This window comes from Rhizomucor pusillus (genome assembly GCF_041956525.1).
Source record: "Rhizomucor pusillus strain CBS 183.67 unplaced genomic scaffold VTP01scaffold_25, whole genome shotgun sequence".
Lineage (NCBI taxonomy): Eukaryota > Fungi > Mucoromycota > Mucoromycetes > Mucorales > Lichtheimiaceae > Rhizomucor > Rhizomucor pusillus.
In genome coordinates this window covers 59902-85307 of record NW_027192167.1, presented here as the reverse complement: position 1 = coordinate 85307, position 25406 = coordinate 59902, and the positions used below count along the sequence as shown (strand labels likewise).

The 25406-nt window shown below is 45.2% G+C and overlaps 6 protein-coding genes across 6 annotated transcripts; 2 read left to right on the top strand and 4 right to left on the bottom strand.

Moving 5' to 3' along the window:
- Nucleotides 1–418: 418 nt before the first annotated feature.
- On the top strand, nt 419–4863 carry VTP01DRAFT_5766 (uncharacterized protein; the record flags this gene model as incomplete). Its single annotated transcript, XM_069384594.1, has 6 exons — nt 419–968; nt 1056–1707; nt 1803–2393; nt 2469–3412; nt 3474–3765; nt 3831–4863. The coding sequence occupies 6 exons, from the start codon at nt 419–421 to the stop codon at nt 4861–4863; spliced, it is 4062 nt and encodes a 1353-aa protein (XP_069235002.1).
- A 560-nt stretch (nt 4864–5423) lies between these two features.
- Nucleotides 5424–7017, bottom strand: VTP01DRAFT_5765 (uncharacterized protein; the record flags this gene model as incomplete). Its single annotated transcript, XM_069384593.1, has 4 exons — nt 5424–6031; nt 6099–6456; nt 6521–6831; nt 6924–7017. The coding sequence occupies 4 exons, from the start codon at nt 7015–7017 to the stop codon at nt 5424–5426; spliced, it is 1371 nt and encodes a 456-aa protein (XP_069235001.1).
- A 2194-nt stretch (nt 7018–9211) lies between these two features.
- Nucleotides 9212–9855, top strand: VTP01DRAFT_5764 (uncharacterized protein; the record flags this gene model as incomplete). Its single annotated transcript, XM_069384592.1, has 4 exons — nt 9212–9286; nt 9351–9423; nt 9490–9531; nt 9602–9855. 4 exons carry the CDS (start codon nt 9212–9214, stop codon nt 9853–9855), a joined length of 444 nt encoding a protein of 147 aa, XP_069235000.1.
- Nucleotides 9856–10029: 174 nt separating this feature from the next.
- Nucleotides 10030–11367, bottom strand: VTP01DRAFT_5763 (uncharacterized protein; the record flags this gene model as incomplete). Its single annotated transcript, XM_069384591.1, has 2 exons — nt 10030–11246; nt 11322–11367. The coding sequence occupies 2 exons, from the start codon at nt 11365–11367 to the stop codon at nt 10030–10032; spliced, it is 1263 nt and encodes a 420-aa protein (XP_069234999.1).
- Nucleotides 11368–14649: 3282 nt separating this feature from the next.
- On the bottom strand, nt 14650–16564 carry VTP01DRAFT_5762 (uncharacterized protein; the record flags this gene model as incomplete). The annotated part of the gene is made up of 4 exons (XM_069384590.1): nt 14650–15438; nt 15505–15603; nt 15680–16159; nt 16226–16564. The coding sequence occupies 4 exons, from the start codon at nt 16562–16564 to the stop codon at nt 14650–14652; spliced, it is 1707 nt and encodes a 568-aa protein (XP_069234998.1).
- Nucleotides 16565–17636: 1072 nt separating this feature from the next.
- Nucleotides 17637–25239, bottom strand: VTP01DRAFT_5761 (uncharacterized protein; the record flags this gene model as incomplete). The annotated part of the gene is made up of 24 exons (XM_069384589.1): nt 17637–17791; nt 17854–17998; nt 18062–18285; nt 18346–18478; nt 18551–18613; nt 18679–18801; nt 18876–18962; nt 19028–19256; nt 19336–19639; nt 19704–20052; nt 20110–20256; nt 20320–20521; nt 20582–20895; nt 20976–21152; nt 21214–21265; nt 21332–21622; nt 21690–21804; nt 21880–22767; nt 22831–23095; nt 23162–23395; nt 23453–23584; nt 23643–23901; nt 23972–24896; nt 24999–25239. 24 exons carry the CDS (start codon nt 25237–25239, stop codon nt 17637–17639), a joined length of 6054 nt encoding a protein of 2017 aa, XP_069234997.1.
- Nucleotides 25240–25406: the final 167 nt, after the last annotated feature.

The following is a 25406-nucleotide window of genomic DNA, read 5'->3' as shown; positions in this document are numbered from 1 at the left end:
TGTATACCCTTTTTTAACCTAACTGCGCCAAGTGCCACTTAGGAGACACGAGAGCGTGGAACACATCCCAGGCTCTCGCGCTCACCACCCAAACATGTACACAGGTACACGCATTCGGCAAAGGAAACAAAAGAAGAAAGGGAACAAGCCCTGCGCGTGTATAAACATACTTACGCGTACGTATTCACTTGCACAAGCACGCACAATGTGCCTGCATCCGATTTGCAAAGATCTCTCCTTAATTTAAAATCATTCGACTTGTTTCCCTCTCTCTCTCTCTTTCGTTACTATCATTCTCTCCTTTTTTCTCTTTCTGCTGCTAGACTTGCTTGCTTGATTAATTCCTATCAGCAATTATCGATACAACTACTACTGTAATTCGATTTTTGTCCTTTCTCCTTTTGTGTAGTTTATCGTCATGAGTTCTCCACGAGGAGAAACTCCTTCGTATACACCAGCTCTGAATCGTGACGGAATATCAGCACAATTGAATGACCAGCCCTCTCCTTTATCTCCTGCACGGCGCCAAAAATCGCTTGTACGACCTGAGCGTGAAAGAATGGATGGAACTAATCGGCAGTATCACTATCGTCAGCATGCAGCTCAGACAGCCACAGCTTTCTCTACTAGTCGACAACACCGCCACCAGCAACAGCAACAACAAGAGGGAGGAGGAGGCGGGGCGACGGTCACGAAAAGATACGCCGCTGCACGACGCGCATCCAACGGCCGTCTCGATCCTCTGCGACGCAGCCAAAGCATCCTTGGTCGTGATGGCAAACTCAGCGGTCTTGAAGACGAGGATGACAAGGATCAAGGTGTCGTTGGTGCAGTCGAGCGAAGTAGCGTTACTTCACATAATCATGACCGTATCTGCTTTTGCATTCGATCCAAATCCTGCGATCTATGGAAGATTTATTGTCGATTACTGACTTGCTGCATCCCCGGCCCAGTACTCGGTTGTTTTGGTAAATACAGACAACAGCGGTAGCAATGGATCTTTTTATTTTTGATATTGAGGAAGAAAGCAGCCGGCTAATGATGGTAACAAAAAGGTATTCCAGAGGGGCCGGCACGAATGGCATGGCGTGAAAAGATTGGCCTGGTATCCTGCATTTTGCTTGTCATGGGCTTTGTCGGATTTCTCACGTTCGGATTCACCCAAACGGTATGTCCCGCGTCTCCTTCCAGTGTCCCAGGGGGTTCTGTCAGCCAGGGATACCTTATTATTAGTGGATGGGCATACATGCTAGCGGATTGGAATAGCCATCCCCCAATTCCCGGGGAAACAAGCGACCCCACAAATGTGCTCTATGCGCCCATCAATGCTGGTGGAATGGACGCCTCGTTTCTATTTCAAGATATCAATTCTCATGTATGCACCGACGTATTCCGCCCTCGGCGGCAATCCTCGACTTATAGCAGCTCCCTCTATGGCTCCTCCTTTGCTGATCAAGAACAGACCACAAATGCTTCTCCCGTCTACTTTCCATGCAAAATGTTTAATCCAGAAACTGCGGAGGTTCAAAACTTGGCAATCAGTTCCGCCACAGCTCCCTGCCACTTATCGCAGACGGCACGCAATACTTATGCGAGCTTTCAGGCGAACGGCGCTCCCAGTGTCAAGGGCGGCTATCACAAGGCATCTCGCGTGTATTACGACTGGAAGGACATTCAATCAAAATCCCACTTGATGGTGTACAACGGGTAAACGAAAAGAATCATGGATTTCTTTAGCTATTTTTGGGAAAATTATACTTTTGAAGCGTATACTTACACGGGTACTTGCATGAAAAACGCAGGGATGTTCTGGATCTGCGCTTGTTACAGTTGCTGTCTCCTACAAAATATAACATCTCATCAACAAGTCTTGTGCAGCAAATTTTAAACGACATGTCTGCTTTCGGCAGCAGAGATATGACGCGGTATATATCGAGTACGCGTATCCATGGGACAAACTGGGCCGACGAAGCCAAATGCCTAGCAACGCTAATCAAGGTCGGTTCTCTTGAATCCCTGAGCATTGGCTGCATGGCATCGGAAATTGTACTGTACCTGTCGCTTGTGGTCATTCTGGGGGTCATTGTGACCCGTTTTGGTTTGGCCGTTATCTTTGGATGGTTCCTTAGCTGGCGCCTTGGTAACTTTAAAGAAAGCCGTTCCTATGCGGCTCGAATGCAACGCGAGGCCGAGCTTGAACGGTGGACCCGTGACATCTACACATCTGCACCTTTTCCGCCAGCTAGTAACAGACCTACTTCTCCGTACTCTCCACTCGCCAAACGACGCAGCATCCTCCCGCAGACATCGCGCTTTACACAGCCACTTCCAAATTCCACTCGTTTTGATGCCGATAGACCTGCATCAACACCAAGCTGGAAATCGCCTTCAAGGTAAGAAATTGAGGGAGATTTTCTGGCAACCATCAATGCATGCATGTTCTAAATATTTTCAAAAAATAAAAATAGTGCATTGGAGGATTTTACTGCACCTCGACGATCGTCCTATATGATGTATACTCCATCACCTACGTCCTCTTCGCGAAATCTGCCTGCTACCGCCATGAGTATCCGTCGCTCGTCGATCTCATCTTCTGACAACCATAGCCACAGTGGTGGCGAGACTATCACAAACACTACACCGACATGCCCATTCCCTCTCTCGCCGTTTGTGATCCCACAGCCGCCTTCTAGCTATATGCCATTCAACTATCCGTTAACGCACACTATATGTCTTGTTACCTGTTACTCGGAAGGCTATGACGGTATTCGAACAACACTTGACTCTATAGCCACGAGCGACTATCCAAACTCTCACAAGATCATCCTCGTTGTTTGCGACGGCCTTGTAACGGGTCACGGCGAATCCATCTCCACACCGGATGTTTGCGTATCAATGATGAAAGATCTTCTTGTCCCAGCGGAGGTTGTTGAACCACAATCGTACGTCGCCATTGCCGACGGCGCAAAACGCCACAATATGGCCAAAGTGTACGCTGGATTTTATGACTACGACGATACAACGGTGTCAACAGAGCATCAGCAGCGAGTTCCGATGATCACCGTTGTGAAATGTGGAGGTACACCGGATGAGATAGCAAAGAAAGAAGCAAAACCTGGCAACCGTGGAAAACGTGATTCGCAAATTATCTTGATGCAGTTCATGCAAAAAGTCCTATTTGACGAGCGTATGACTACCATGGAGTATGAACTCTTTAATAGTTTCTGGCGGCTCACTGGAATACCACCGGATAAATACGAGCTGATGCTCATGGTGGATGCTGATACAAAACTGTTCCCTGATGCCCTGTCGCGGCTCGTATCGTGCGCTGTGAAAGATCCGGAGATATCCGGCCTATGTGGAGAAACCAGGATTGCCAACAAGACAGCAAGTTGGGTAAGCATGATCCAAGGTAGGTACTTTGGAGATGTGAATGTTCATATAAGAAAGTAACGATCAAATGATAACGATAGTTTTTGAGTATTACATCTCACATCATCAAAGCAAAGCATTCGAATCCATTTTTGGTGGCGTCACGTGCCTGCCTGGTTGCTTCTGCATGTACCGCATCAAGGCACCCAAGGGACCACAAGGCTACTGGGTACCTATTTTGGCGAATCCTGACGTTGTAGAACACTATTCCGAGAACGTGGTCGATACATTGCACAAGAAGAATTTGTTGCTGCTTGGCGAAGATCGCTACTTATCGACCTTGATGTTGCGTACATTCCCCAGTCGCAAAATGATGTTCGTACCTCAAGCTGTGTAAGTACAGTATTCGGAAAGCTGCAAAAGTTAATATGCAATTATCTAAATTGTAATGATAATAGGTGCAAGACGGTGGTGCCAGATAGTTTCAGGGTTTTGCTTTCACAGCGTCGACGGTGGATCAATTCTACCATTCACAACTTGATGGAACTTGTGCTCGTACGAGATTTGTGCGGAACTTTCTGCTTTTCGATGCAATTTGTGGTTTTCATGGAACTGGTTGGTACGCTTGCACTTCCAGCCGCCATTTCCTTTACCATTTATTTGATCGTGCTTGCTATTCTTGGTCAACCGGCCATTATACCCTTGATCTTGCTCGCATTGATCCTCGGCTTACCTGCTGTTCTGATTGTCATGACAAGCCGCAAAATTGTGTACATTGGATGGATGCTTATCTATCTATTTTCGCTACCGATTTGGAACTTCGTCTTGCCGACGTATGCATACTGGCACTTTGACGACTTTTCATGGGGCGATACACGCAAAGTGGAAGGCTCCGGGGACAATGAAAAGCACGGACACGGCGACAAGGATGGCGAATTCGATAGTACTCTCATTACTATGAAGCGATGGGCTGATTTTGAAAAGGAACGACGGATCAAGGCTGCAATTGAACAAAACATAGCACCTCCTCGATTCTTTGAAAATGTCGGGCGCAACAGTCCAATGGATATTTACCGCGAAAGTGTTATATTGAAATCCCAACAGCAACAGCAGCAAATGGCAAGCGATTCCACTGTAGGATCCAGTAACAGCAGCAGCGAGGCGTTACCTATGCTCGTTTCTCAACGGCGATCCTCGCCAGCAAAATTTTCAGGAACGCCATCTCCACCGGCACCTCCACCACCGGCACGTCCGCATCCATTATATCAATCTCATTCTTTCCATGGCTCACGAGCAGCAGTAGCAGTGGTTGCCGGCCCCAAGCGACTATCCGCTCATTGTTCTGGAACATCTTTGAGTCTGGCGGACGATGCCGTCCAGCGGCCTCAGGCATCTTTATCAACGCCTACCATCCCTACCATTAGCACTAGTAATAATAATAGTCCCAGACGCATGTATGCGAGTACAAGGCAATCCCAACAGGACCGTTGATCACGATGCCCAGCTAGCCGTATATAGTTAAAATTGATATTTATAGCGATGCTTTCGGTCTCATTTGTAAATGTAGAAAAATAAAGGCTTTCATGTGTTTGAAGCTTATGGCGATTGAAATGCGTTTAAGCGAATGCTTATCCGCGAATTTACTTTTGAACAATGAGACTAAACCCATTTTTTAATCAATAGTAATACATACACAAGAAGATCAAGAAAAGAAAACTTCACCCAAAATGACTAGAAGAGAAGTAGCAGCTGTAGAAGAATATAAGGATATAATTGTTGTCATAGAAAGTGGAACAAGCAAAAAAGGTACATGGGAAGGAAAGAAGGATGAATGGAGCGAGAGAATGAGCGTAAAGGAGGATGTGAGTATGCACGGACCATAATGTGTACGAAACAAGGTTTACAATAACAGCGAAAGTCAAGCTCGGATAAGCAAAGGTTGAGGTGGGGGATATGGGTATATAAATGTATATATGTATATATATAGTAATGATATAGATGATGATCGTAGTAGTAACTGAGCCCCAATACTTTAACATTTGGGACTGTCGTCAGGTCGTCTTTCTTAGGATTGCGATAATACTTGTTTTTTTCTTTCGACCGGCTCGTTTCCGTTTACCATGTGGGTCTCTTTGGATCTGGTGCACTTTGGCGTGTTTGCGAAGGGAGCGAGAGTGGAAATAGGCTTTCGTGCAACCAGGCACAGAGCAGGCGTAAGGTTTTACGCTAGAGTGGGTTTTGATATGTGTGTTTAACGAATCAAGTCGCGAGAAACGCTTATCACAACCGTCTTCATTGCAAGCAAAAGGCCGCTCGCCTGTGTGCGTGCGCATATGATTGTGCATCTTGTGTCGTTTTGAGAAGGGCATATTTTTTCGAGGACAGTTGATCCATTCGCAGTAGTATGCTTGCTTGCCACGGCCGACGTGGATGTCAGAAACATGGGCGATAAGTCGTTGTAGACTTCGTGTTTGCATGGTACATTCGGCCCAGCGGCAGTGCAGGATTTCACCTTCATCGCCATCATCGCTACTCGCGTGTATAGCAGCGTCTCTGGATTCAGCAGCAACGAGAGCCTTGTTGATGTTGTCGTCCCTGCTAGAGTATTGATCCTCATCTGACACGACCGAGTTGTCGGCTGTGGATGCGAAACCGGGATCTATATACACACATGGTGATTAATTACCTCGTTCCTCGGTTTCCAACTTGCTCTAATTTCTATTTACTTTCTGTGTATTGATCTGACGACGATGCCATCAAGAATCGGTCTTGGGCAGAAGCAAACTCGGTGTTGAGTACCGTTGATGCGGAAACGATGGTCGGACTGAAGCCGCTACTGGTTTTCACAAACTGACTAAAGGGATCTGCGGGAATGTATGTTTGCGAAACACTGTTGACATATTGAGGGGGAAACGATAGCCACGCTGTCGACGATGAAGAAGGATCGGAAGAGGAAGGAGGAATCGCATGATCCAAATTCGCAGGAATATGCTGCTGATGCTGTTGCTGTTGCTGTTGCTGGTCATGCTGCAGGATGTCTTGAGTAACGCTTTTCGGTGTAGCCACAGGTGACACGTGCGAGCTCTAACGTTAAAATGTTATGAATAAGCTAATATTCTCGTTGAAAGTATTAACTGTCGATGCATACTTGAGCTATGGGATCTGTAAAGGAAGTGTAATGGGTTGCAGGCGCTTGCTGCGCTACTGCTGCTGCTACCGCTGCTGCAGTGCTGTTCAAAGGATAGCCGGTGTCATAGATCGTCGATCGATGGATGGAGTATGATGAAGGTGATGATGATGACGACAGTGCTTGCCACTGTTGCTGTTGTAATTGTTGTTGCGGTTGCGGTTGCGATAGAGGTAGTGGAGGTGCATAGTAAGCATCCAAAGCCGGAGCTTTCGGCGTTGTCATAGTTGTGTTCATGGTAATAGACGGTGTTGTTGTCCAGAGCGGATAGCCTGTCATCAAGTTTGGAAAGCTTTAGATTAAACAAACTCGAGAGAGAGAGAGAGACAGAGACAGAGAGAAAGAATTGAAGAATATGACAAACCTGTTGCAGTCGTGCAAAAAGCCATCATGTTCGAAGCATCATCCACGGGCGTGGACGGAGTTGCCGTATTCGGGAAGCCGTGTATGTCATTCATTGCAAGAAAAATTTTTGTGTTGCTATTGTTGGGTGTTTCAGGAATAGAGGATGTGTTGCGTAGTAAAGAAGAACTGGATTTTAAAAGGTAAGAGAGCGAGAGAGCGAGTGATACGCACGTATACAAAAGGTGCACGGATCTACAAGTCATGCGTTGTCAAGATCATGTGCGTCGAATGGGACAAGCAATAGCAGCGCAGTAAACTTACCTATAGCAATGTAATAAGAGATACTGGGGGTATGCAAAAATATGTATGGAGAGGGGAGGGTTGGAGAAGAAAGAGGAAGGGAAACCCGGTGGTGATGGAAACGTTATATTTATATACTTGGGGGTTTTCTGATCGATAATGGGCTGCTCAATTAAAAATTATCGCTGACATGGTAATTCCGGTCGGGTTGGCCGCATTGCTATTATCGTGTGCTAAAGATGCACACGCACAGAGAGAGAATTGACACTCAGGAAACAGCACGCAAAAAAGCCGGTTGGGTCCGTGGATTAGTTGGGGGAGGGAGCAAGGCGTGGCACTGTGGCACAAGCCTCTGCTCACGGTTTCCCCCTCTCGCTCTCGCTCTCGCTCTCGGCCCATCCTTTCACACGCTATATATTTTCAGCAGCGATCTTTGGTCCATGTGGTCCATGGACCTCAACCGCGTGGAATGATGGCATAGTGAAAGCATTCCCCTTCCCCTACCCCTTGTATTATCAATCTAGTCAATAATGAACGTTGGCATATGTAATAAATTGTGGTAAGCAGATATTTGCTCATCAGCGTACTACATCACATGCTTAAAAATTTCACATGTTTCTGAAAAATTGCGTCGATCGCTAAAGACATCCGAATGAAATGAGCGGGCTCGTGCGCTGTGTCGCCGCTTGTCCTGCTCAGTCTCTGTCAGTTTTCCACATGCTTAAACTTTCATATGAAAAAGAAGATAAGAAGGTAATGTAAAGAGCAAGAAAGCGGAATAAGCACAGAAAAAGCTAATGAGGCTTGGAAAATCTGTAATCCCAAAAAAGTTTTAACCCAGTTACTAACGAACGCAAGCCAGCTCTCGCCACGCACGAACGCACGTTCGTTTTTCTTTTTCACCTGCTGCTACATACCGCCGGATACCCTAAAGCCGAGCCGGTGTCACATAAGGTTAGGCGCCAAAGCGGGTGGTAGGTGGGGGGTCTAGAACAATCTTAAATGCTAGCGTGGCACCACTATCACTGCAAAGAGAAAATCTACCCAACAATCCATCAACCTTGTTTTCCCGCTACGTTCCAACCGCTACCTTACCCTCAAGGAGGAATAATGCGTTTTCTCAAAACCTTTTCCCTTATTGTTCCAAAGGGTAAAAAGAAACCACAGGGCGTATGTGTATGACTAATATTGTAGAACCATATTTCTATAACTGATGAGCAACAGCAGCAGCGAGAGGAGTGCCGAGTCTTTTGTCACGTCACTTTTTTCCAGCTCCTTTGAATAGATGGCAAATATTGGAATATTGAAACACGCTACAGTGTCTGATGTAATAATATTCTCGAGTGCCCCCATTGCCACAAATTGTTGTCAGGATGTGGTGTGACAGACTCTATTCAATTTTTGACACATGAATATTTCTATCGTTTCTTTGCAGTTGGCTGTCACGAGAGAATGTTGCAATAGACAATAATTTTAAAAAACACAGAAACTACTTACTGTCCTCCATTACTTTCCGTAAAATGCTCTGAAAGGCGCATGCATTGCCAAGTTTTGATAATTAATCTTCACAATGGATCAAAATGTAGTTTCTGTAACGTGGAGACAAATCAGTTTGCAAAGTAGCAGTACTATATAGTTGCTCCAAACGTCCTCAAGCCGAACACAAATACGTGGCACTAAAGTACAATGCTGGATGTAGATCAAAGTTTATTAGACTCCAAGCAATAAAGCTGAGCACCATTATCTCAACCAGTGCTTTGAAGCCTAAAGTACTGCAGGATTCTGTCGCTACCAGGAAGCCAGCCTTCTGCCGCATAAAGGGAAAGCAGATCAGTGGAAGAGGCTGACAAGGTTGTGACGCAAACAACGTTGCAGCAGCGTGAGCTCACCATGAACTGGCCAGCTGCCTACAAAGTGTCAAGTGCCAGACGTTGTTTACAGTAGCTCCGAACGAAACCCAAATTTCTTGGATGCTGTCGTCCCTGGCAACCAAGCTGCTCCTCCAAAATGTCAAGCGGCCGCGGTGACAATAGCAGCAACAACAACAACATTGAGCAACCGACCATTTCTGAAGCTCTAAAGGTAACCAGGGAGGAGTGGAAACAGTGCTCAGAAACGGTTACAAAGTGATCACGGTGTGCACCAGACGATCAAAGTTGAAGATTTCCAGAATGTTGGCAAGATACCCTGTGCACGCAATTCGCTTTTGTATGGCATAGGCAAGTTCTCGCTGTGCATTTTGTATTTCGCATTGTTGGCTCATAAATAATGTGTGTAAATAACAGGCGCTGGTTTTGGCATGGGCGGTATCCGGTTTATGCTTAAACGTACAGTATCGTCCCAATGGATATTTTGTTGACAGATGCAAAGGAGATTGAGATTTTAGTTTTATTGCAGGAACCGTGCCTACAGCAGCAAACTGGGCTGTAGGTACCTTCTGTGGCGTCTCATTGATCGCTTTTGAAATGTGCCAGATGGATAGAAAACAGAAAACGGAACGCTTACACTTGATTATCAAAGAAACGAATTCTCGCCAAACTGTCAAGGAGCAGATCAAGAAGGGTGGTTTGCAGGTTATTGTCGATACTCCTACGCAAGGCCCATCTTCTTCACCATCGTCATCGTCATCATCCTCCTCTGAACAGCAATGATAGATAACTCAACAATAAAAAAAGCTTGTAAATATTCCGCTTTATCTGGATAGAAGGAAGGTAGATTGGATATACGCTTGGGATAACATGGATGATGGTGCTACAGGCCGAGAGAAGGTAAGATATATCAAAGAGAAGAGCTATTTAACGACCAACGAGAAGACTTCATTGTGGCTATGTTGGTCCGTTGGTAGGAGGGGCAGCGTCGGCTTCAACAGTGACGTTAGTTGCAGCAGCATGCTCAGTTTCGTTGTGACCGGCGCCGACAGAACCTAAACGGCTCTTAAGCTCCTTTCGAGCGCGCTCGCTCACAGTTGCTGTGTATTCCTGGATCTGTTTTTGAGCGCTTTGCAATGCCGGTAGCAACTGGTTTTGGAGACTCTGCGCGACTATTCTGGCTTTTTCATAGCTGGTAATATCCTTGCGATCGTACTGCTGCTTTGCAAACTGGTACTGCGAATTGGCGGCCTCTTGGAGAGATTGCAAGCGCTGCTTGAGGCTCTCGGGCAGTTCAGTTCGCACGCGTACAAAGTCGACAAACTGGTTGAGGTGTTCGTACAACGCACCTTGAAATTTATGCAATCGTTCAGTCAAAGCCTTAGGTAAACGCTGCTCGGCAGTCTTGGAATAGACGACGATCGAGTGACGAACAGTCTCTTGGAAGAACTGGAGCTGGCCAACAACAGTCTGGATAAGCGGCGACGAATCCTTGAGCTTGATAAGGTCATCGCGAGATCGCGGCACTGCAGAGGTGGTCTTTGCTATTCTGTCCGACACGAGCTTGCTAACTCCCTGCGATGCTTCCGTCAGCAACAGATATGTTCTGTGAACATGGTTTGCGTTGGGCATATCCTTGGTTTTATTGTCCTCTGCCGGCAGATATCGGTTGAGGGTGGCTTCCAAGTTGTCAATAACAAATCCAAGTTTTCTGTTGGCTTCCCGAGCAGCAGCGTAGCCCGGCGCAGTAACCGTGTTGATTGTACCATCGATTCGTCCCTTGACGCCAGTGATAACCTGCTTCGGCGGTGCTTTGACAGCATCAAGGAGATGTTGTGTCGGCTGATTTATCATGGGAAAGCGTTCTTGGAGAATGTCCAAGGATTTGCAACCAAGCTTGTCTGCCATTTGGAGCTGCGGTTGCAGGTATGTCTGATAGTATGACTGGACATACTTGGGTTGGTGGCTACTCACAGTGTTGAGGGTGCTGGCAGCCTTGTTGAAGGCATACGTGGCCAATGACGAACGAGTTGCATAAGCGTTGACGGTAGCCACGCTGTCACTGACGATCGGGATCGAGGTCACACGCTGAACAAAACCAGAAGCCGGCTTGGCCTTTTCCTGTTCGACAGATAAGCCGTTCGCCTCGGTATGTTTGACACGGCCATCATGACCTATATATCGTTAGCGACAGATAAATAACGATGATTCTGCATGAATCAGTTCTTTGTAGGGAGTTGCACACATACCGTTCTCTCGATGATGATTATTGCCACTATGATGATGCTTAGCCATGTCTGATAAGCTGCGCACCAAGAAGCAGAGAGAACTAAATGAGTTCCAGAAAGTAAGAAGGTTGGCAGAAGAGAAAGAAAGGAAGAAAGAGAGGGAGAAAAAATGGCAAGTGGTTCAGACTGAGTATATGTGAGAGTGAGAGAGAGAGCTGTGGAAGGAAAAGTGTTACGGCCCCCGCCGTCCCCATCATATCTTGGTTTTTGTTCCCAATATTCAATCCAAATCAGGTATCGCAAACAAAAATGCTCATACTTTGATACGCACACACAGATCTTGCTCGCATTAAGGTTCGAGCATGTGAAATTTTCCTCGCTGCAGCTTGCACAGAAGCGGCCTAAGCGTCCCGTCTGCCGGAGATCGCCACACACGAAAGCAGGAATTTCTCAGCCTCGTGCGTGCCACACAGACAGCTTCTTAGAGGTGAACCCCGCTAATAAAAGGACTATCGTGTATACAGTGCGAAACCTCTCGGACGTGAACAACCCATTCGAAAGATTTGTATATAAAAAACAGACAGCCGGCTCAGTTGCACCAGCTTTTGTGTTCCATAACGGCTCATTTTCTTCATTTCTACCTCCCGTTCATATGCTTTTCTATTTATTGTCTCGTACTCTTTACGCGGTCTGTATACGTTTAAGCATTTAAACGGCTCTAATCTTCGTTCCATCGGACCCATATCTTTCGCTTATCTGCCGAATCCAGCAACGAGCTAATCTTATTAAGACCTTAGACTGTTGAGCTTTCAGTCTTGCGCCATCCTGAACAACTGCGCGCCGTTGCACAAGCTTGGAAAGTTGTGTGTACAGTTGGGAGTTACCGAATCCAAACTTTTCTTTCGCTGCTGTTAATTAAATAATACTGTCCTGTTCTTGATGCCTCAGAGTAAACACAATTCTTTCAACGTCACTGTGAAATTACGAAAGATATACAATCTCGTGAATGCAATCCATGTAAACACATCGTCACGCGGGGAGCTTTGTTTGGAATAGCCCACTCGCTTTAAGAGATCTTCTCTTTTCTTTTGCTGAGTTTTTTCTTTCAAAAGTCTAGGCTAGGTAACCGATGCTGCACTGCAACTTATCTGAGAGCTTGCAAAACCCAAAGACTTGCACGACTTTTCTGCTTGTGTCACTGTAGGACCAGGCGCACTGATGATGGTCCGTTGTGGTCTGTCGCACGGACTAGATGTTGAAAATGACTTCATAGAATATCTTGCAAAAGGTAAAACATCACACAACAACGAAAATGTTTATGGGATGCCATACGTCCATGACATTAGCATACACTTTTGATGATAAACGAGTGTCGCCTCTCTTTCAATAGAACGATTCTGTAATGTCCCACGGTGCTTATTAATTGATTGATAACCGCAATGCGTTCTATTTGGGACATCTCATCTCTTACCTACCAGTGCATAAATACCGACAAAATCTAAATGTTACGCATCGTAACTTAAGTTTTCGGGCATTGGAGCTCTTCTTTTTCCTGTGGATTCTTGAGAAAGAAAAATTTATCTCATCTTAGCAATTTTTTCAGCGTTTCTGCGTAAGCGTCTAGCAGAAGCTATGAATACATAGATTTATCTGATCCATCGTCATCGTCGGGTATAATGCCGAAACACGTGTCAAAATGATGAGATCTTTAGTTTTAACTGTTTATGCGATTGCCGCAACGACAAGCTAAGTGGGGCCGGTTTTGCCAGCTGGCTAACCTGGCTCTAAGCTGTGGAAAATTATCTTCCATACAGAATATTTCATAATAAAAGTACATCATAGTCCCTTAGAGGGTGTAAAGGCAGCCATTCCTCCTGCTGCAGTTGATGCATACAGCGAGCTTCCAGCACTGAGTTCTAATACACAGAAATGTCGAGGAAATAGATGTCAAGCTTTGAAGGATGGTAAAAGGGATTGATATATGCATTGCCGCTGCCCAAGTTTGAAATAAGCTATGGCACAGACTTGTCACTGCAGAGTTGCTTGTTCATGGCGTGTTTCTACTGCATTCTGACTGTAACATTCTAATCGCTATATTGCCTGCGACAAAATTCTCATGCGTCTCTGGCTGCAGGAACAATGCAGCTAGAAATTTGTATGGTTATTTCCGCGTATACGAAGAATCATTTATGCTGCGGAATCTTTTCCAACTGCTGCCCAAAAAACTATAAAATGGGTATCTGCCTCTCGACGTCTCTTTTTCTCTTTTCCTTATCCTCAACGCTATATGCTCCACCTGGGCCCTACCCTGCCGGATCTTGGGAGGTCCAATTGGGGTACCTCCAGCTCTGCATGCCCAGCGGAAGCTAACAGGTGTGAGTCCCAAGACGAGTCCTCAGAAGCGTAGCAGCAAGAGTCTTCGGGCAGTAAGTCTGCAACCTCTGAGTGGAGAGCTCGATCCAGCGCAGCCTGGCATTTTTTGATTCCCCCTGATCTGGGTGCGTAGCTTTTTAGCATGTCAACCGTCGTTTATTTGCTGGCTTCGATAGAGGCCTCCTTCATTCCTTTCCGGTTTAGGTGGCCTATGGCGTAAATCTCTTCAAAAAGACCATCGCAATAAAGACTTTCAAGATCGTTGTCTCTCAAATAGGTAGCATTTAGTTGCCACTTCTTTGGGAGAATGGGCAAGAGATCCGGTCCAACTTTGGTGATCGAGCAGGGCTACTGCGGTGTAAGAGCGTTTTGCTGTCTCTCTTATTGATGTAACACGTAATAACGCGTAAACATCCTTGCATGTACATTAGGACGATGAGCAGGAAATCACTAGGTCCGCCTTGCAGAAAGAAAGTAATCATCGACCGTGGTTGGCCAGCAAAGGGCTCTCCGGTAGCTAGGTCCCGTCAAACACTGCAGGCGGTACAAATACAGAGGAGTTCAAGCATTACATGGCTTCAAAGTGCTCATCCACAGCATGTTTGGTTTTTGTGTGGACCCACGTTTGAGGAAATGAACAAGGATAATAACCGAGAGAACTGACACATTCAAGCACATGCACAGTAGTAGGCAACTGGAGTTGACTGCAGTGAAGTGCTGTGTAAACATTGAATTCAATCTTATTTGTCAAGATTGCAGCATACATAAATATATCTTCTCGTCTTTGTATGGAAGGTAGCGAAAACATTGCCAGCAGCTGATTGGAAGGCAACCAAATTAGTGCGGAACAAGTTTTTCATATTTCTGCCTTTTAAAGTGGCGAACATGTAAAATAAAGGCGAAATTTGAATCAATGATGAAATACTTTTGGATGCAGTTATGGATTTACAATGTATATAGTGCTACAACTACTAGTTTATGCGTCTTCTACTACTTTTTCGTTCTTTTGCTGAGGAGGAGGTTGCTGCGTTCCTCCAAGCGGTTGTCCAAAGCGAACATTTCTTGTGCAAAGAGCGCAAATTAGACTTAGACCAGCTGCGACGATGGGTATAATAAAGACATTATGTAATGCCTCCATGTAGGCGTGAATAATAGGCGGCTGTGCTTCAGCTGGCATGTCGCGAATATATAAGTAGTTGTTGATTGCGCCGTATTCTTTAGCGATTGCTAATATCTGCGGGTCGACAACTGTGTACTGCGCTTTCAAAAATGTGGAGAACAATGTTTGATAGACGGCGACGCTGATAGAGAAAGCCAGGAACATGCAGAACTGATTGAGTCCGGTTGCTACCGCCAGATACTTTCGCGGAGCAGAGTATTGCGTGCTGAGAATACAGTTTTGTTGAGAGAGACCGAAAGCGAAACCACAAAAGACCAAGACGGCGGCTTGACGGCCCCAGTTACTTGACTCGTTGACGGTGTAAAATAAGCCGTAGCCGATCATGTTGCTTGCTGCACCGAGACAGATGAAGAATTTGATGTATGGGAATTTGCGTAACAGGAAACCGCTTCCAACGGAACCGACGATCAAAAGAGCCATAAATGGGATCAAACGGATACCAGACCCAGTGCTATCAGCACCAAATACAGCCTGGAATAGGATTGGGCCAAAGTAAAGAGTACCAATAAAACTGACACCTAGACAAATCATGTACAGGTAAACTGGAAGGACGCCGCGGTTAAATATAACTTGACGTGGTAATATCTAAGTATACACAATTCTGGTTAGCGATGACCGTGGAAGAAGGAAATCGTCAATATAATAGCATACCGGTTCTTTTGCAATCCAGCCTTCCACGATAACGAGACAAATCAGAGATACGCCGGCAGCAATGAACGGGCCGAAACTATGTGGGTCATTCCAGCCATACTGATGAAAGTAAATTTAGAATAATCCAGTTTCCAGATCCTCTGCCGCTACCTCTCATTTGTAATGAATATCTTACCTGCGGACCATAGTTCAGAGCGAGCAGCAAGTTCGTAATGGTGCCGATAGCAAATACGACACCAAGGAAATCAATGCGTTTGAACTTTGTCAAAATAGGCTCTTGCTGGATGTTTGCAGTTTCATGAAGGAAGAAAATGAGGATAACAGCAGCTACTCCAGCAATGATTAAATTGAGCCAGAAATCCCAACGCCATGTGAGATAATCCACGAATGCTCCTCCCACAAGAGTGCCGACAACGCTAGCTAGACCGTAGACTACCGCAAGCAAGGATTGGAGGCGTGGTCGCCACTGTATAGGAGTGATATCGGTGATAATAATGTAGACCATGGACATCATGCCACCTGCTCCAAATCCTTGCACCGTTCTTCCGATAATTAGGACCCGAATGGACGGAGACAACGCATTGATCAATGATCCCGCAAGGAAAAAGAATAGCCCAGAAAGGTATACTGGCTTTCGGCCGAAAATGTCACTGAACTGGTGGATAGAAGAAGAGTGAGAAAAAAGATTTGTCGTGTGTGAGAAAAAAGCATATATGCATACCTTGCCAGAGAGCGGCTGAGAAGAGTTCATTGCAACCATGAAAGAAGTAGCAATCCAAGTTTGCAGTTCCTGAGAGCCGAGTTCGGTGGCAATTGTGTTCATAGCGGGTGCTATCACGGTCGAGTTCATCGACACAGTAAAATTGCAAAGGAGAATTCCGGTCAGCAGGATAACTGTTCTCCAGGTTTGCTTGGCTGCTCGCGTCGCCGGTGCCTGCGACGTTGTTGTGTCTTTTTGAGGCTGTTGCTTCTCCAAATTATTATCATTGTTTATATCCACTGCCACGGAATGTATAGTAGAACTGCTGCTGGATGATCTTCTTTCATTTGTCGTCACCATTGAAAAATCATAAAGAGAAAAGACCGTGTGCAGATAGATATATTATTCTGAAACTAGGTTGTAGACAGCCAGAGGAAAGAAGAAAGAGAATGTTGATTCACCAACTGGATTAGATAGTATATATTTTCTTGATGAACCGATTCTGCTTAACAATTTTCGGCGCTTTCGGTCCCAATGATAAATGTTGCGCCGATCTTGGCTGCTGCCACGGCAACCGATATTTTTCATTCGTAGCTGCGGCTCAACTCTCGGAAAATGTGAGTATCAGCACCGTGGCTCCGCGTGGCGCGGACCACAAAGGAGCCTACAAACTGTAACATGCGCGCCTGTCTCCAACTGGGGCGGCTTCATTGAAAGATCAGACAAGGTAACTGGAAATGCTCAGATAACTCCGCCGGGTAAAAGGTTGCACTTCTATGCTTGGATCGTTTTCAACTTCTACGGTAATACATTCGCTACATTGTCTTTTGTAAGGTATTCTGTATTTCTAAAGAAAATATTGAGCTGTTAAGTATTTGAAATAACATTTTTGCATCAAAAATTGGATAGGTCAGCATTCTAGTGCCTGAATCATGGTTGGACAAAATTGGCAATCCGGGTAAAAGTTTGCTAACAACGAACTTTTAGGGTATTCACAAATTCCCAATGGCTGGTCCTCCACCTTTATTGCCACCTGGTCTTCAGGAATCGTTCATCACAGTAGAAACAATGATAGCGAGAATGACTATAAAAAAAGGATATCTGGAAAGAATATGACTTTAGTATCAATTGCACTGATAACTATTGGAAGAATTACACAATGACTAGAACGATGAAGACGGAGATCCCGGGTTTCAAGTTTTCCTTGTTGCCAAGAGTTTGAATATGGATGCTTCTCTTAGTTACATGATTATAAATCATTTTAAAGATAACAAAACCCGTCAGTGGGGCGTATCCACAATCCGGAAGATGCTGATTCAACAGTTGTTCATTTCTAGTGCATACTCATAATAAAAAACAACAGGTCTAACTAACGATACAACGTTTCCCTGATACGCAGTCAACCGAAACAATTGTCTTTTGTTTTCGCTCCTTAGGATATTATAAAGAGACCAGCTCGCTGGAACTCTCCATGTCTGCCCAGGTATGATGCAATCTTGGACGACAGGCCAGTACTGCTCTGCAACTGTTGCCACAAAAGCGAATGCAAATCCTCTTGTCGCACTTCGCTTAGGCAATCACGCAGCTCTGTAATCACATTCCAATATCAGTACTGGCTTGTTTTCTCTCATTCCTTTTCTTTTAAATACCTTTAGTAACTGCTAATTGCGATGAAGATACGTGAGTCTCTGAAGCTGCATCGTCGTAAGCAAGCTGCGCAGCAAGAATTGTCTTGTATGCTGCAAGGAAGATTGTAGGAATCGAAGAGAATCCACTAGGCCCACACAGCATGAGCTAATAGAATAATTTCTGTGAGTCTTATATATACAGTAGGCCCTCCAAAGAATATATAGTTACATGCAAAGAGCGTTCACGGATCAGATCTATAAAGTAGATGAGATCCTTGGCGATGCTGATCAAGTTCTTGGAGCAGGGTGAAGTCTGGTCACTGTATGACTGAAGTAGTCGCTGGGAAAGAATAAATGCCCATTGGGCGTCGATGATGTCCTCTTTGTAGATATTTGGATTTTCCTTTGCGAACAGCAACTTTGTGGAACTGATTTCTTCAATACAGGTGGTTTCTAATGGGTAATAGTTGTCAACATCATCATGTACCAAAAAATCAAAAATAATGGACGTACTCAGGGTGCTGTCACCGATCAAGAGAGTCTGAAGTTCCTCGAGTAATTCCTTCGCTTCTGATGGCCGGCCATTGACCAGTTCTAAAAGACGCATGTATACTAGCTCAACAGCTCTTTCTGGCTGAACGAATGCCTGTATACGAAAGGATATAATTTAACAAGCTGCACAAATTAAGAGCGGCATTTTTGAGTGGCAACAGCATACCTGCAAATCGAGAGCTTCGGAAACGCTAGTTGCCATGGCCTCACGTATATCGACATCGTCATCCTTCATATTCCCAATTAGATGGATACTGGAAAAAGAGGGATACATCGACGTTAGCTGGCAGATACCTGTAATAAACTAGTTATAGCCATTCTGATAGGCATAGTAGAGACATTCATTTCTGAGCGTGTCAACAGGTGTCTTGTCATACACCGCATAGAATCGACGGTAGCCTCTCGCAATGAAAGAGTCTGCAATAGAAGGTAGAAATAAGCCATCAATTGAGCCATCAATTGAACGCATCTATCTAAGTATATCAACTTACTGCATACTTGCTGCTGTATTTGACCACGTAAGATCCCCATGTCTCCGTGCAATCTTTTATCAAGCTAGTATTCCGCATATCATAGAACTATTATCGTCGAGATTGACTTAGAGGGGAATATGAATGGCATAATTGCAATCAATTTGGTTTACCTGAGCTAAAAGCGTACCCATCAACGGTATGACACACTCTGTCACGGATTGTGAATGTTTGTGAGTTAAGTGATGGACTAGACGCTGCCAGTATGCGTCTGGTGTGATTTGTGAAGACTTCCAAAAGTCTGAGTCCAGAACATTTTGCAACAATTTTACTGCCTGCACGAAGCATTCCAGATTGGTTTCACCGTCAAATGTCTTTTGAACAAGTCTCTGCGTTAATTCGCTATGTATTGAGCGACACAAAACATTGGCGTTAGAATAATTGCATACTGAGAATTCCATGACTATCATGTTTTCCTTACCTAGCAGCATCGCCAAACACAGCTCGATGTCCACGGCGACCGATAAACGTATTCAATTGGTCCATGACAACAGAGCGCACTTCATAGTCGCTGTCATCCAGCAAGTAGTATATGTCGTTGATCTTGCTCTTGCTTGTGTATGAATGCAGGACACACGAGACCGCAATTTTGGCCATGGATCGACGAGCCAAAGAGCGTCCGATATTAGCGGTGTCAGATGTGGTGTCTGACATTGCTGCAATGCATTGTTCAAATAGCTTTTCACGGAACTCATTCAGATTCTCCACCGCTGCAACCTCCAGATCTAATGCGTAATAGTTATTATTACGGAATTGAGCACAAACTTAAAAGATATATTGCCCGTTTACCTGCAGCCATGGATTGATCGCGGTCATGCTGGATCCACGAAGCGTCGATGAAAAACTCGTCAATGATATCGAGCAACAGGGCAATAGTGATGTAAGATAACTTGTTAGCGAAAGCCAGGTCCAGCAGACGTAGCAGAGCAGTAGGTACGGTTTGCAAAAACTGCAGCAACACATCGCGCATATTCAGGGTATACAAGTGGCCTCGAAGTAAGAACTGGACTTGGAAAAGTCTACCGTGCATCTGGTTCTGTGTAACACCTTGACTGATATCAAGCAAGGACAAGACTTCATGGACGACTTGGGCGGACGAAATCAAAGGCACAAGTGCCCGTGCAGCCATTTCTCTAGTCTATAGTCGGAGATTAACCAAGTTGGATTGATAGTCAAATTCGCAAATGGTTCTCACCTTATAAATGGAGCTCACTGCACACGATCGAACAAGAGGAACAAAGGAGGCCATGGGCGTGACGGTATCCGAACCGTCCATGACAGATGGATGTAAACGTGACAGCAGAGTCAGGATGGGATATAAACCTGGATGGATACCAGCACCCTTAGACAGAGTTAGTCAATCTATTCTTCCAATACCCAGTTTGTTAAGAGAGTTTTTCCTTACTGAAGCATCGCTGGCTAGTAACTGGTCGACAGCAGCGCCAAGCTCCTGCAAAAGATAAGGATGCAGCTGCGGATAGCGCGTGAAGAATTCACGGCCTGTCAGCTTGTTGACACTACTGTGCTCGTCCTTGGTCTTTTTCGTGCCGAATGTTCTCTGCAAAAGAGTCGAGAACAGCATGACTGAACAATTGCGGATAGCCCAGCTAAAGTACAATTACTCGTCAAGATCATCCTCCTTCCAGAATATGGTTCTGGATACATACCTTCGTGATGAAAATCCATCAATTGCCAGCGAGTAACCGTCCGATGCATATTCCAATACATCCTTTCCGAGCTTTGCATCCATAAATATGGTGCGCATAATATTGTAGGCATGCACCTGAGGCAAATCAACCGTTTCGTCTGCATCTGCAGAGGGTTCGGTCATTGCGATCTTGAGCAGTCGTTTCATGGTCGTATCGAGCATGTGTTTGCGAGCGGATCGGTCGCTGCTAACAATTGCAAGGATACACAGCGGAAGACCGGCGCTCCGTCTTGTAATGGAAATGTTGCTAAGTGTGATACTGTCCAGATTATTCTAGATAGAAAAACGATAGTTCGGACAAGGTAAATTGTTTCGTTCGAGTTGCATCGCATAAACATATATCTTATATATACCTCAAGCCAGCGGGCTGGCAATTTGTTCAGCTCGGCATCCGTAGAATCCAGTAAGCGTACATTCAATGACACATACGCAGGATACACGGCAGAGAAAGCACCGCGGTGACGGATGGTTGTCAACAAATTGCGCAACAAGATTCCGCTTTCGATCAAGTCAGCATTGCGCAAAATAGCCTGGATATCATACAATGAGTTGTAAGCAACGTAAGTTATATCATTGATAAAACCATCTTACCGAATCATCAGCAGCGCTGGGTGTGCGGACAATGAGCGTATTCAACAATGAGCTACAACCGAGTTATCAATTCTTCTGTGATCTAACAGTCAGCTAAATATTTCCCCGTATGCAATACCTCGCTTCTTTGACAGCACGCCAGCAGCAGCTAAGGATGATTTGATGTTTGGGACCAACGGTGTCATCCTCGTCAAAAGTATCAGCACCCCCTACAAGATTATCGATAGCTTCCTCCATCTCACGGAAAGAAGCCGGGACGTTGCCTTCCGGCGAAGGATTGGACAAGACGTCCATAACCGCGTCGCATGCCGCTCGAATGAGACTCAAGGCTCTAGCGTGCGTAGCTTTCCAATACGTAGCTTTGCGCTTGACGGCAGGTGAATTATAATCAAGTTCTTGGAATACGTATCTTTTGAATAGAACAAAATGTTCAGTACATCACAGTGCATTTTCTTTCGATGCAAAGTGAAACTTACTGCAAAGCGAGTAATGTTCCGTGCATGGGATGATGCTGCGCTGCATTCAACAGGTTTTCCTTGGCAGCAGCGATCTGGTTCTCCAATAGATCCATAAGTCGTTCAGTGAACACCGCTAGAGAAATGCATTTACCGTATTCAGTATCAAGACTCTTCTCTTTTTCTTTCTTTCTTTTAAATATATTCTTACCTGGAGCCAATTCCACAGATGGCAACGTCCTGTTATTGTCGCTGTTGCTGTGTCTGGCAGGATGCAGATCGAAACCAAGCTTTGTGACATACTTATTGAATATTAATCGGAAAATCATGGCACCACTGTCGCTCTCGCCTGCTCTTGCGCTCTTGACGTTATCCAAACCCCACCAGAGCAAGTCCTGTACATCTTGCAAGCAGTCTATACCAGGGAGCGGGTCAGGGAATTGGTCGAGAATCTCGAGCGCCAGCAATCGGTTAAAGTCGAAAGGGTTCGTCAAAGTATCGACAAGCACTTTGCTTGTTCGAGGCGTGGCAATCTGGAGTTGGAACGGCACTTCGGGGCTAGTCGTGAAACCTTCCGGCATGGGCGATTCTGTGATACCGAATGTCTTGACAAGGACATGCAGCAATCTCAGCGCGGTAGATACACGCTGGAATGATGATCCAGGATACAATGCAGTAATGATACAATCCAAAAGCCAGTACAAAAAGTCTTTCATGTACAAAATATGATCCAAGGCGGCACGAGAGTCCGTGCGTGCCTGTTGCAAGTCGCTTTCGCTGCGTATTCCCGAATTTCGCTTTATGAATTCGGAACAGTTTTTATGCGTTCGCCACTGAGCATGCAAATTGCCGCGGATACGGACGAGGATACGAGCGATATGAGTGCACAATTTTTGTCGGAAATCTGGTGACGCACAGTTCATGTTGACTGGCAAGAATAGGCGTAGCAGGTTCAGCTCGACGCTGGTTACTTTGGACATCGCCTTTCTTGATTCACACAGCAGACCCAAAACATCAAGTCGCACTTGAGGATCAACGTGGTGGACTGCCAATTTCAGGGTGCTGATAGGAACTTTGCAGGCATCCTGAGGATTTTCCTCTGTAATATCAGGCAGCCAATGTTAGAATGATTGAGTTGAAACAGTAAAGAAAATATACTGACCTTCAGTGTAGGCACTGCTGTCAAAAATATCTAGGCTTCTTGCAACCTTTAACAGTGCTATGAATGCATGTAGATGGTACTTTTCATTCAATTCAGACTTTTTGGACTGGAGAAGAGTCAAGAGATGCCAAAACGCTTGAGGGCACATGTGCAATAAAGGGTGCAGTATAAACGTGCTGACATTGCGACGGAGCAGATCAGAATCAGCAGTCAGACTTCTAAGCGCAGGCATAGCCCACAGTTTGATCCAATCTTCAATGTAGACCTGTTTCGAGCATATATGGTTAACAAAGATTGCAATAGATATCCTTAAATAACGGTAGAAGCTTGCCTTATTCGTATCATTGGCAGTAATCTTTGCATTCTGTCCTTTGAAGGACTTGAAGCCGGGAATGGTCTCTTCAACACGTTTTTGCAAGAATGCCAGCAACAATGCAGTTATCTGTGGTGACAGGACTAGACTATTCGTGGATCGCATGCATTTCCAAATAAATGCTGGTTCAACTGCGAGAAATGCTTCCGTTCCCGCCTTGGGGACCAAACAGTTTAGCAGCGCATACTTGACCTACGGAAATCATTAGAGCTCCGTACGTTATAAATCTCTAAACTGGCTGGTTCTCACCTTTCGATGCCAATCCATGGTAATAAGATCTTTCAAAAGACTGCTCAGGAAATTGCTGTACGATTTTTGCTCGCTCAAGCATTCAGCTCGCAGTTGCAGGACATCCAACAAATTTTCAAAAATATTTTTGACCTGGATGGATCCATCAACATCTAGTGCTTGCTTCTGTTTAATAAGACATGATTCTCACCTTCTGTTGCACCGCTTCGATTGGATCGTCCCAGTGGTCCCATACGTATCGAACAAGGCACTCTGTGTTTTCTGGGCTGAGGACAGCTGTCACGTATCCCACAGTATCTTTGTTTCGCATAGCCATTTTGCATTCTGTCAACCACATGGCCATGGATTCAAACGAGATAATCTTGGACGGCGCATCGAGATCTGCTAACGAGCACATATATTGTATACTATAAAACAGAATCTCGTGAAGATTGGATGGTCGTGCAAACCTACAGGGAATGGGTTGATGATGAATACACATGTTCCAATTATGGTCATTATTCCGCTTAAGATAATTACCTTGCAAGTGGTTTGACAAGTGGAACATCCTTTGGTATTTCAGCAAGCAAGATATTCTTTCTCATGCATGAGACCAATCCACGCACAATCGATAGCATAGGAATGTCGCGTCCGGTCCATCCACGGTCTTTGACAAGTATCGATTTTGGTGAGATACCGAGTGCGACAGTTGCTTTGGAAGCTGTAGGCAGACAAGTATCATCTCCGTCTTCGACAAAGAACCATCCTAGTACAATATCTCGCGCAGCTTCCGCATCATCCAATAAATTCAACATAGCGGCCATCGTCATGCCAGCCACTTGGTTGCAATCTTTCACCCAAATGCTTGTATTGTAGCACATGTCGAGCAGTGTCACTAGCAGCTTGCTGTAGAGCCGGAGATGCTCGCTGTTGCCGCCGAGGACCGTCGTCGAGAACGTCTGCCGATATCCTGCTGCTTCTCCGTGACGTGTGAACAGAACAAGTATGGTCTTTGTTGCATGCTGTGCATCGCTCGTCAGTTCGCCAGTCGTTGCCTTGTTAGTGTCACAACCATCCATCAACCCTTGTCCCGATTTATCCAACCAATGAACCAAGTACTGTAAAGTCTCTGCATAGTGTTCGTAGACAATCTTTTTGCCTGTAGCAAAGTCAAGCATCGACTGTATTGCAAGCGCCTTTTGCGTAACTGAGAGCTCTCCAAACAACGCTGCATAGTCCCCTTGCGGCGGCGGATCAATGGTGATATATGCGTTGTACATGTCTTCCAGCCGAGCGCACTTTGTGTGTTTGGCGACTGCCTCGATAAGAGGGATAAAGAACTTGCGTGAATGATTTTCGACTGCTGCTAAGTAACCCACAGCGGCGATCGGTTCGACGATGAGGCGGATCGCGTCGAGATCAGTTTCAGAGCTGCTGCACGTCTTTATTTGACTGATTGCTTTTGCTGTTGTTGATACATGCATTTTATACACGTTTTTGCACATAAGTCTATCTCTTCTTTTCTTTTTCTCTCTTGGATATCTTTTATGCTTGGAAAATAACTCACTCGCATTTTTAATATATGTCACTTGTTGCTCCCACCGTTCTCCAGAGCTGTCAACCAATCGCAACAGCGTGCTGATCCCGAGAACATTGCGTAAACTTTCCGGTGCAGCCTTTGCAATGGTTTGCCACTCTTTAAAAACGCATTCTGGGAGCCTCAGAACCTTCGCGCCGTCCTTGTGCTTTTTCGAGGGCATAGCACGGTTACAGAAAACCAGATTCAGATTTCGAGCCTGAAGCTGCATTTTAGAGGTGGCTTGTTAACCAATCACTGCAAAGGACTCATTATCATCCCACGAGGGTTGTCGTGAAGGCAGAGTAATAAACATCGAATAAGCAAAGGGTAATAGTAAGGACGAGTTTTACAATATACAATTGTCAAATTTCTATATGGAATAAGATGCATTTGGTA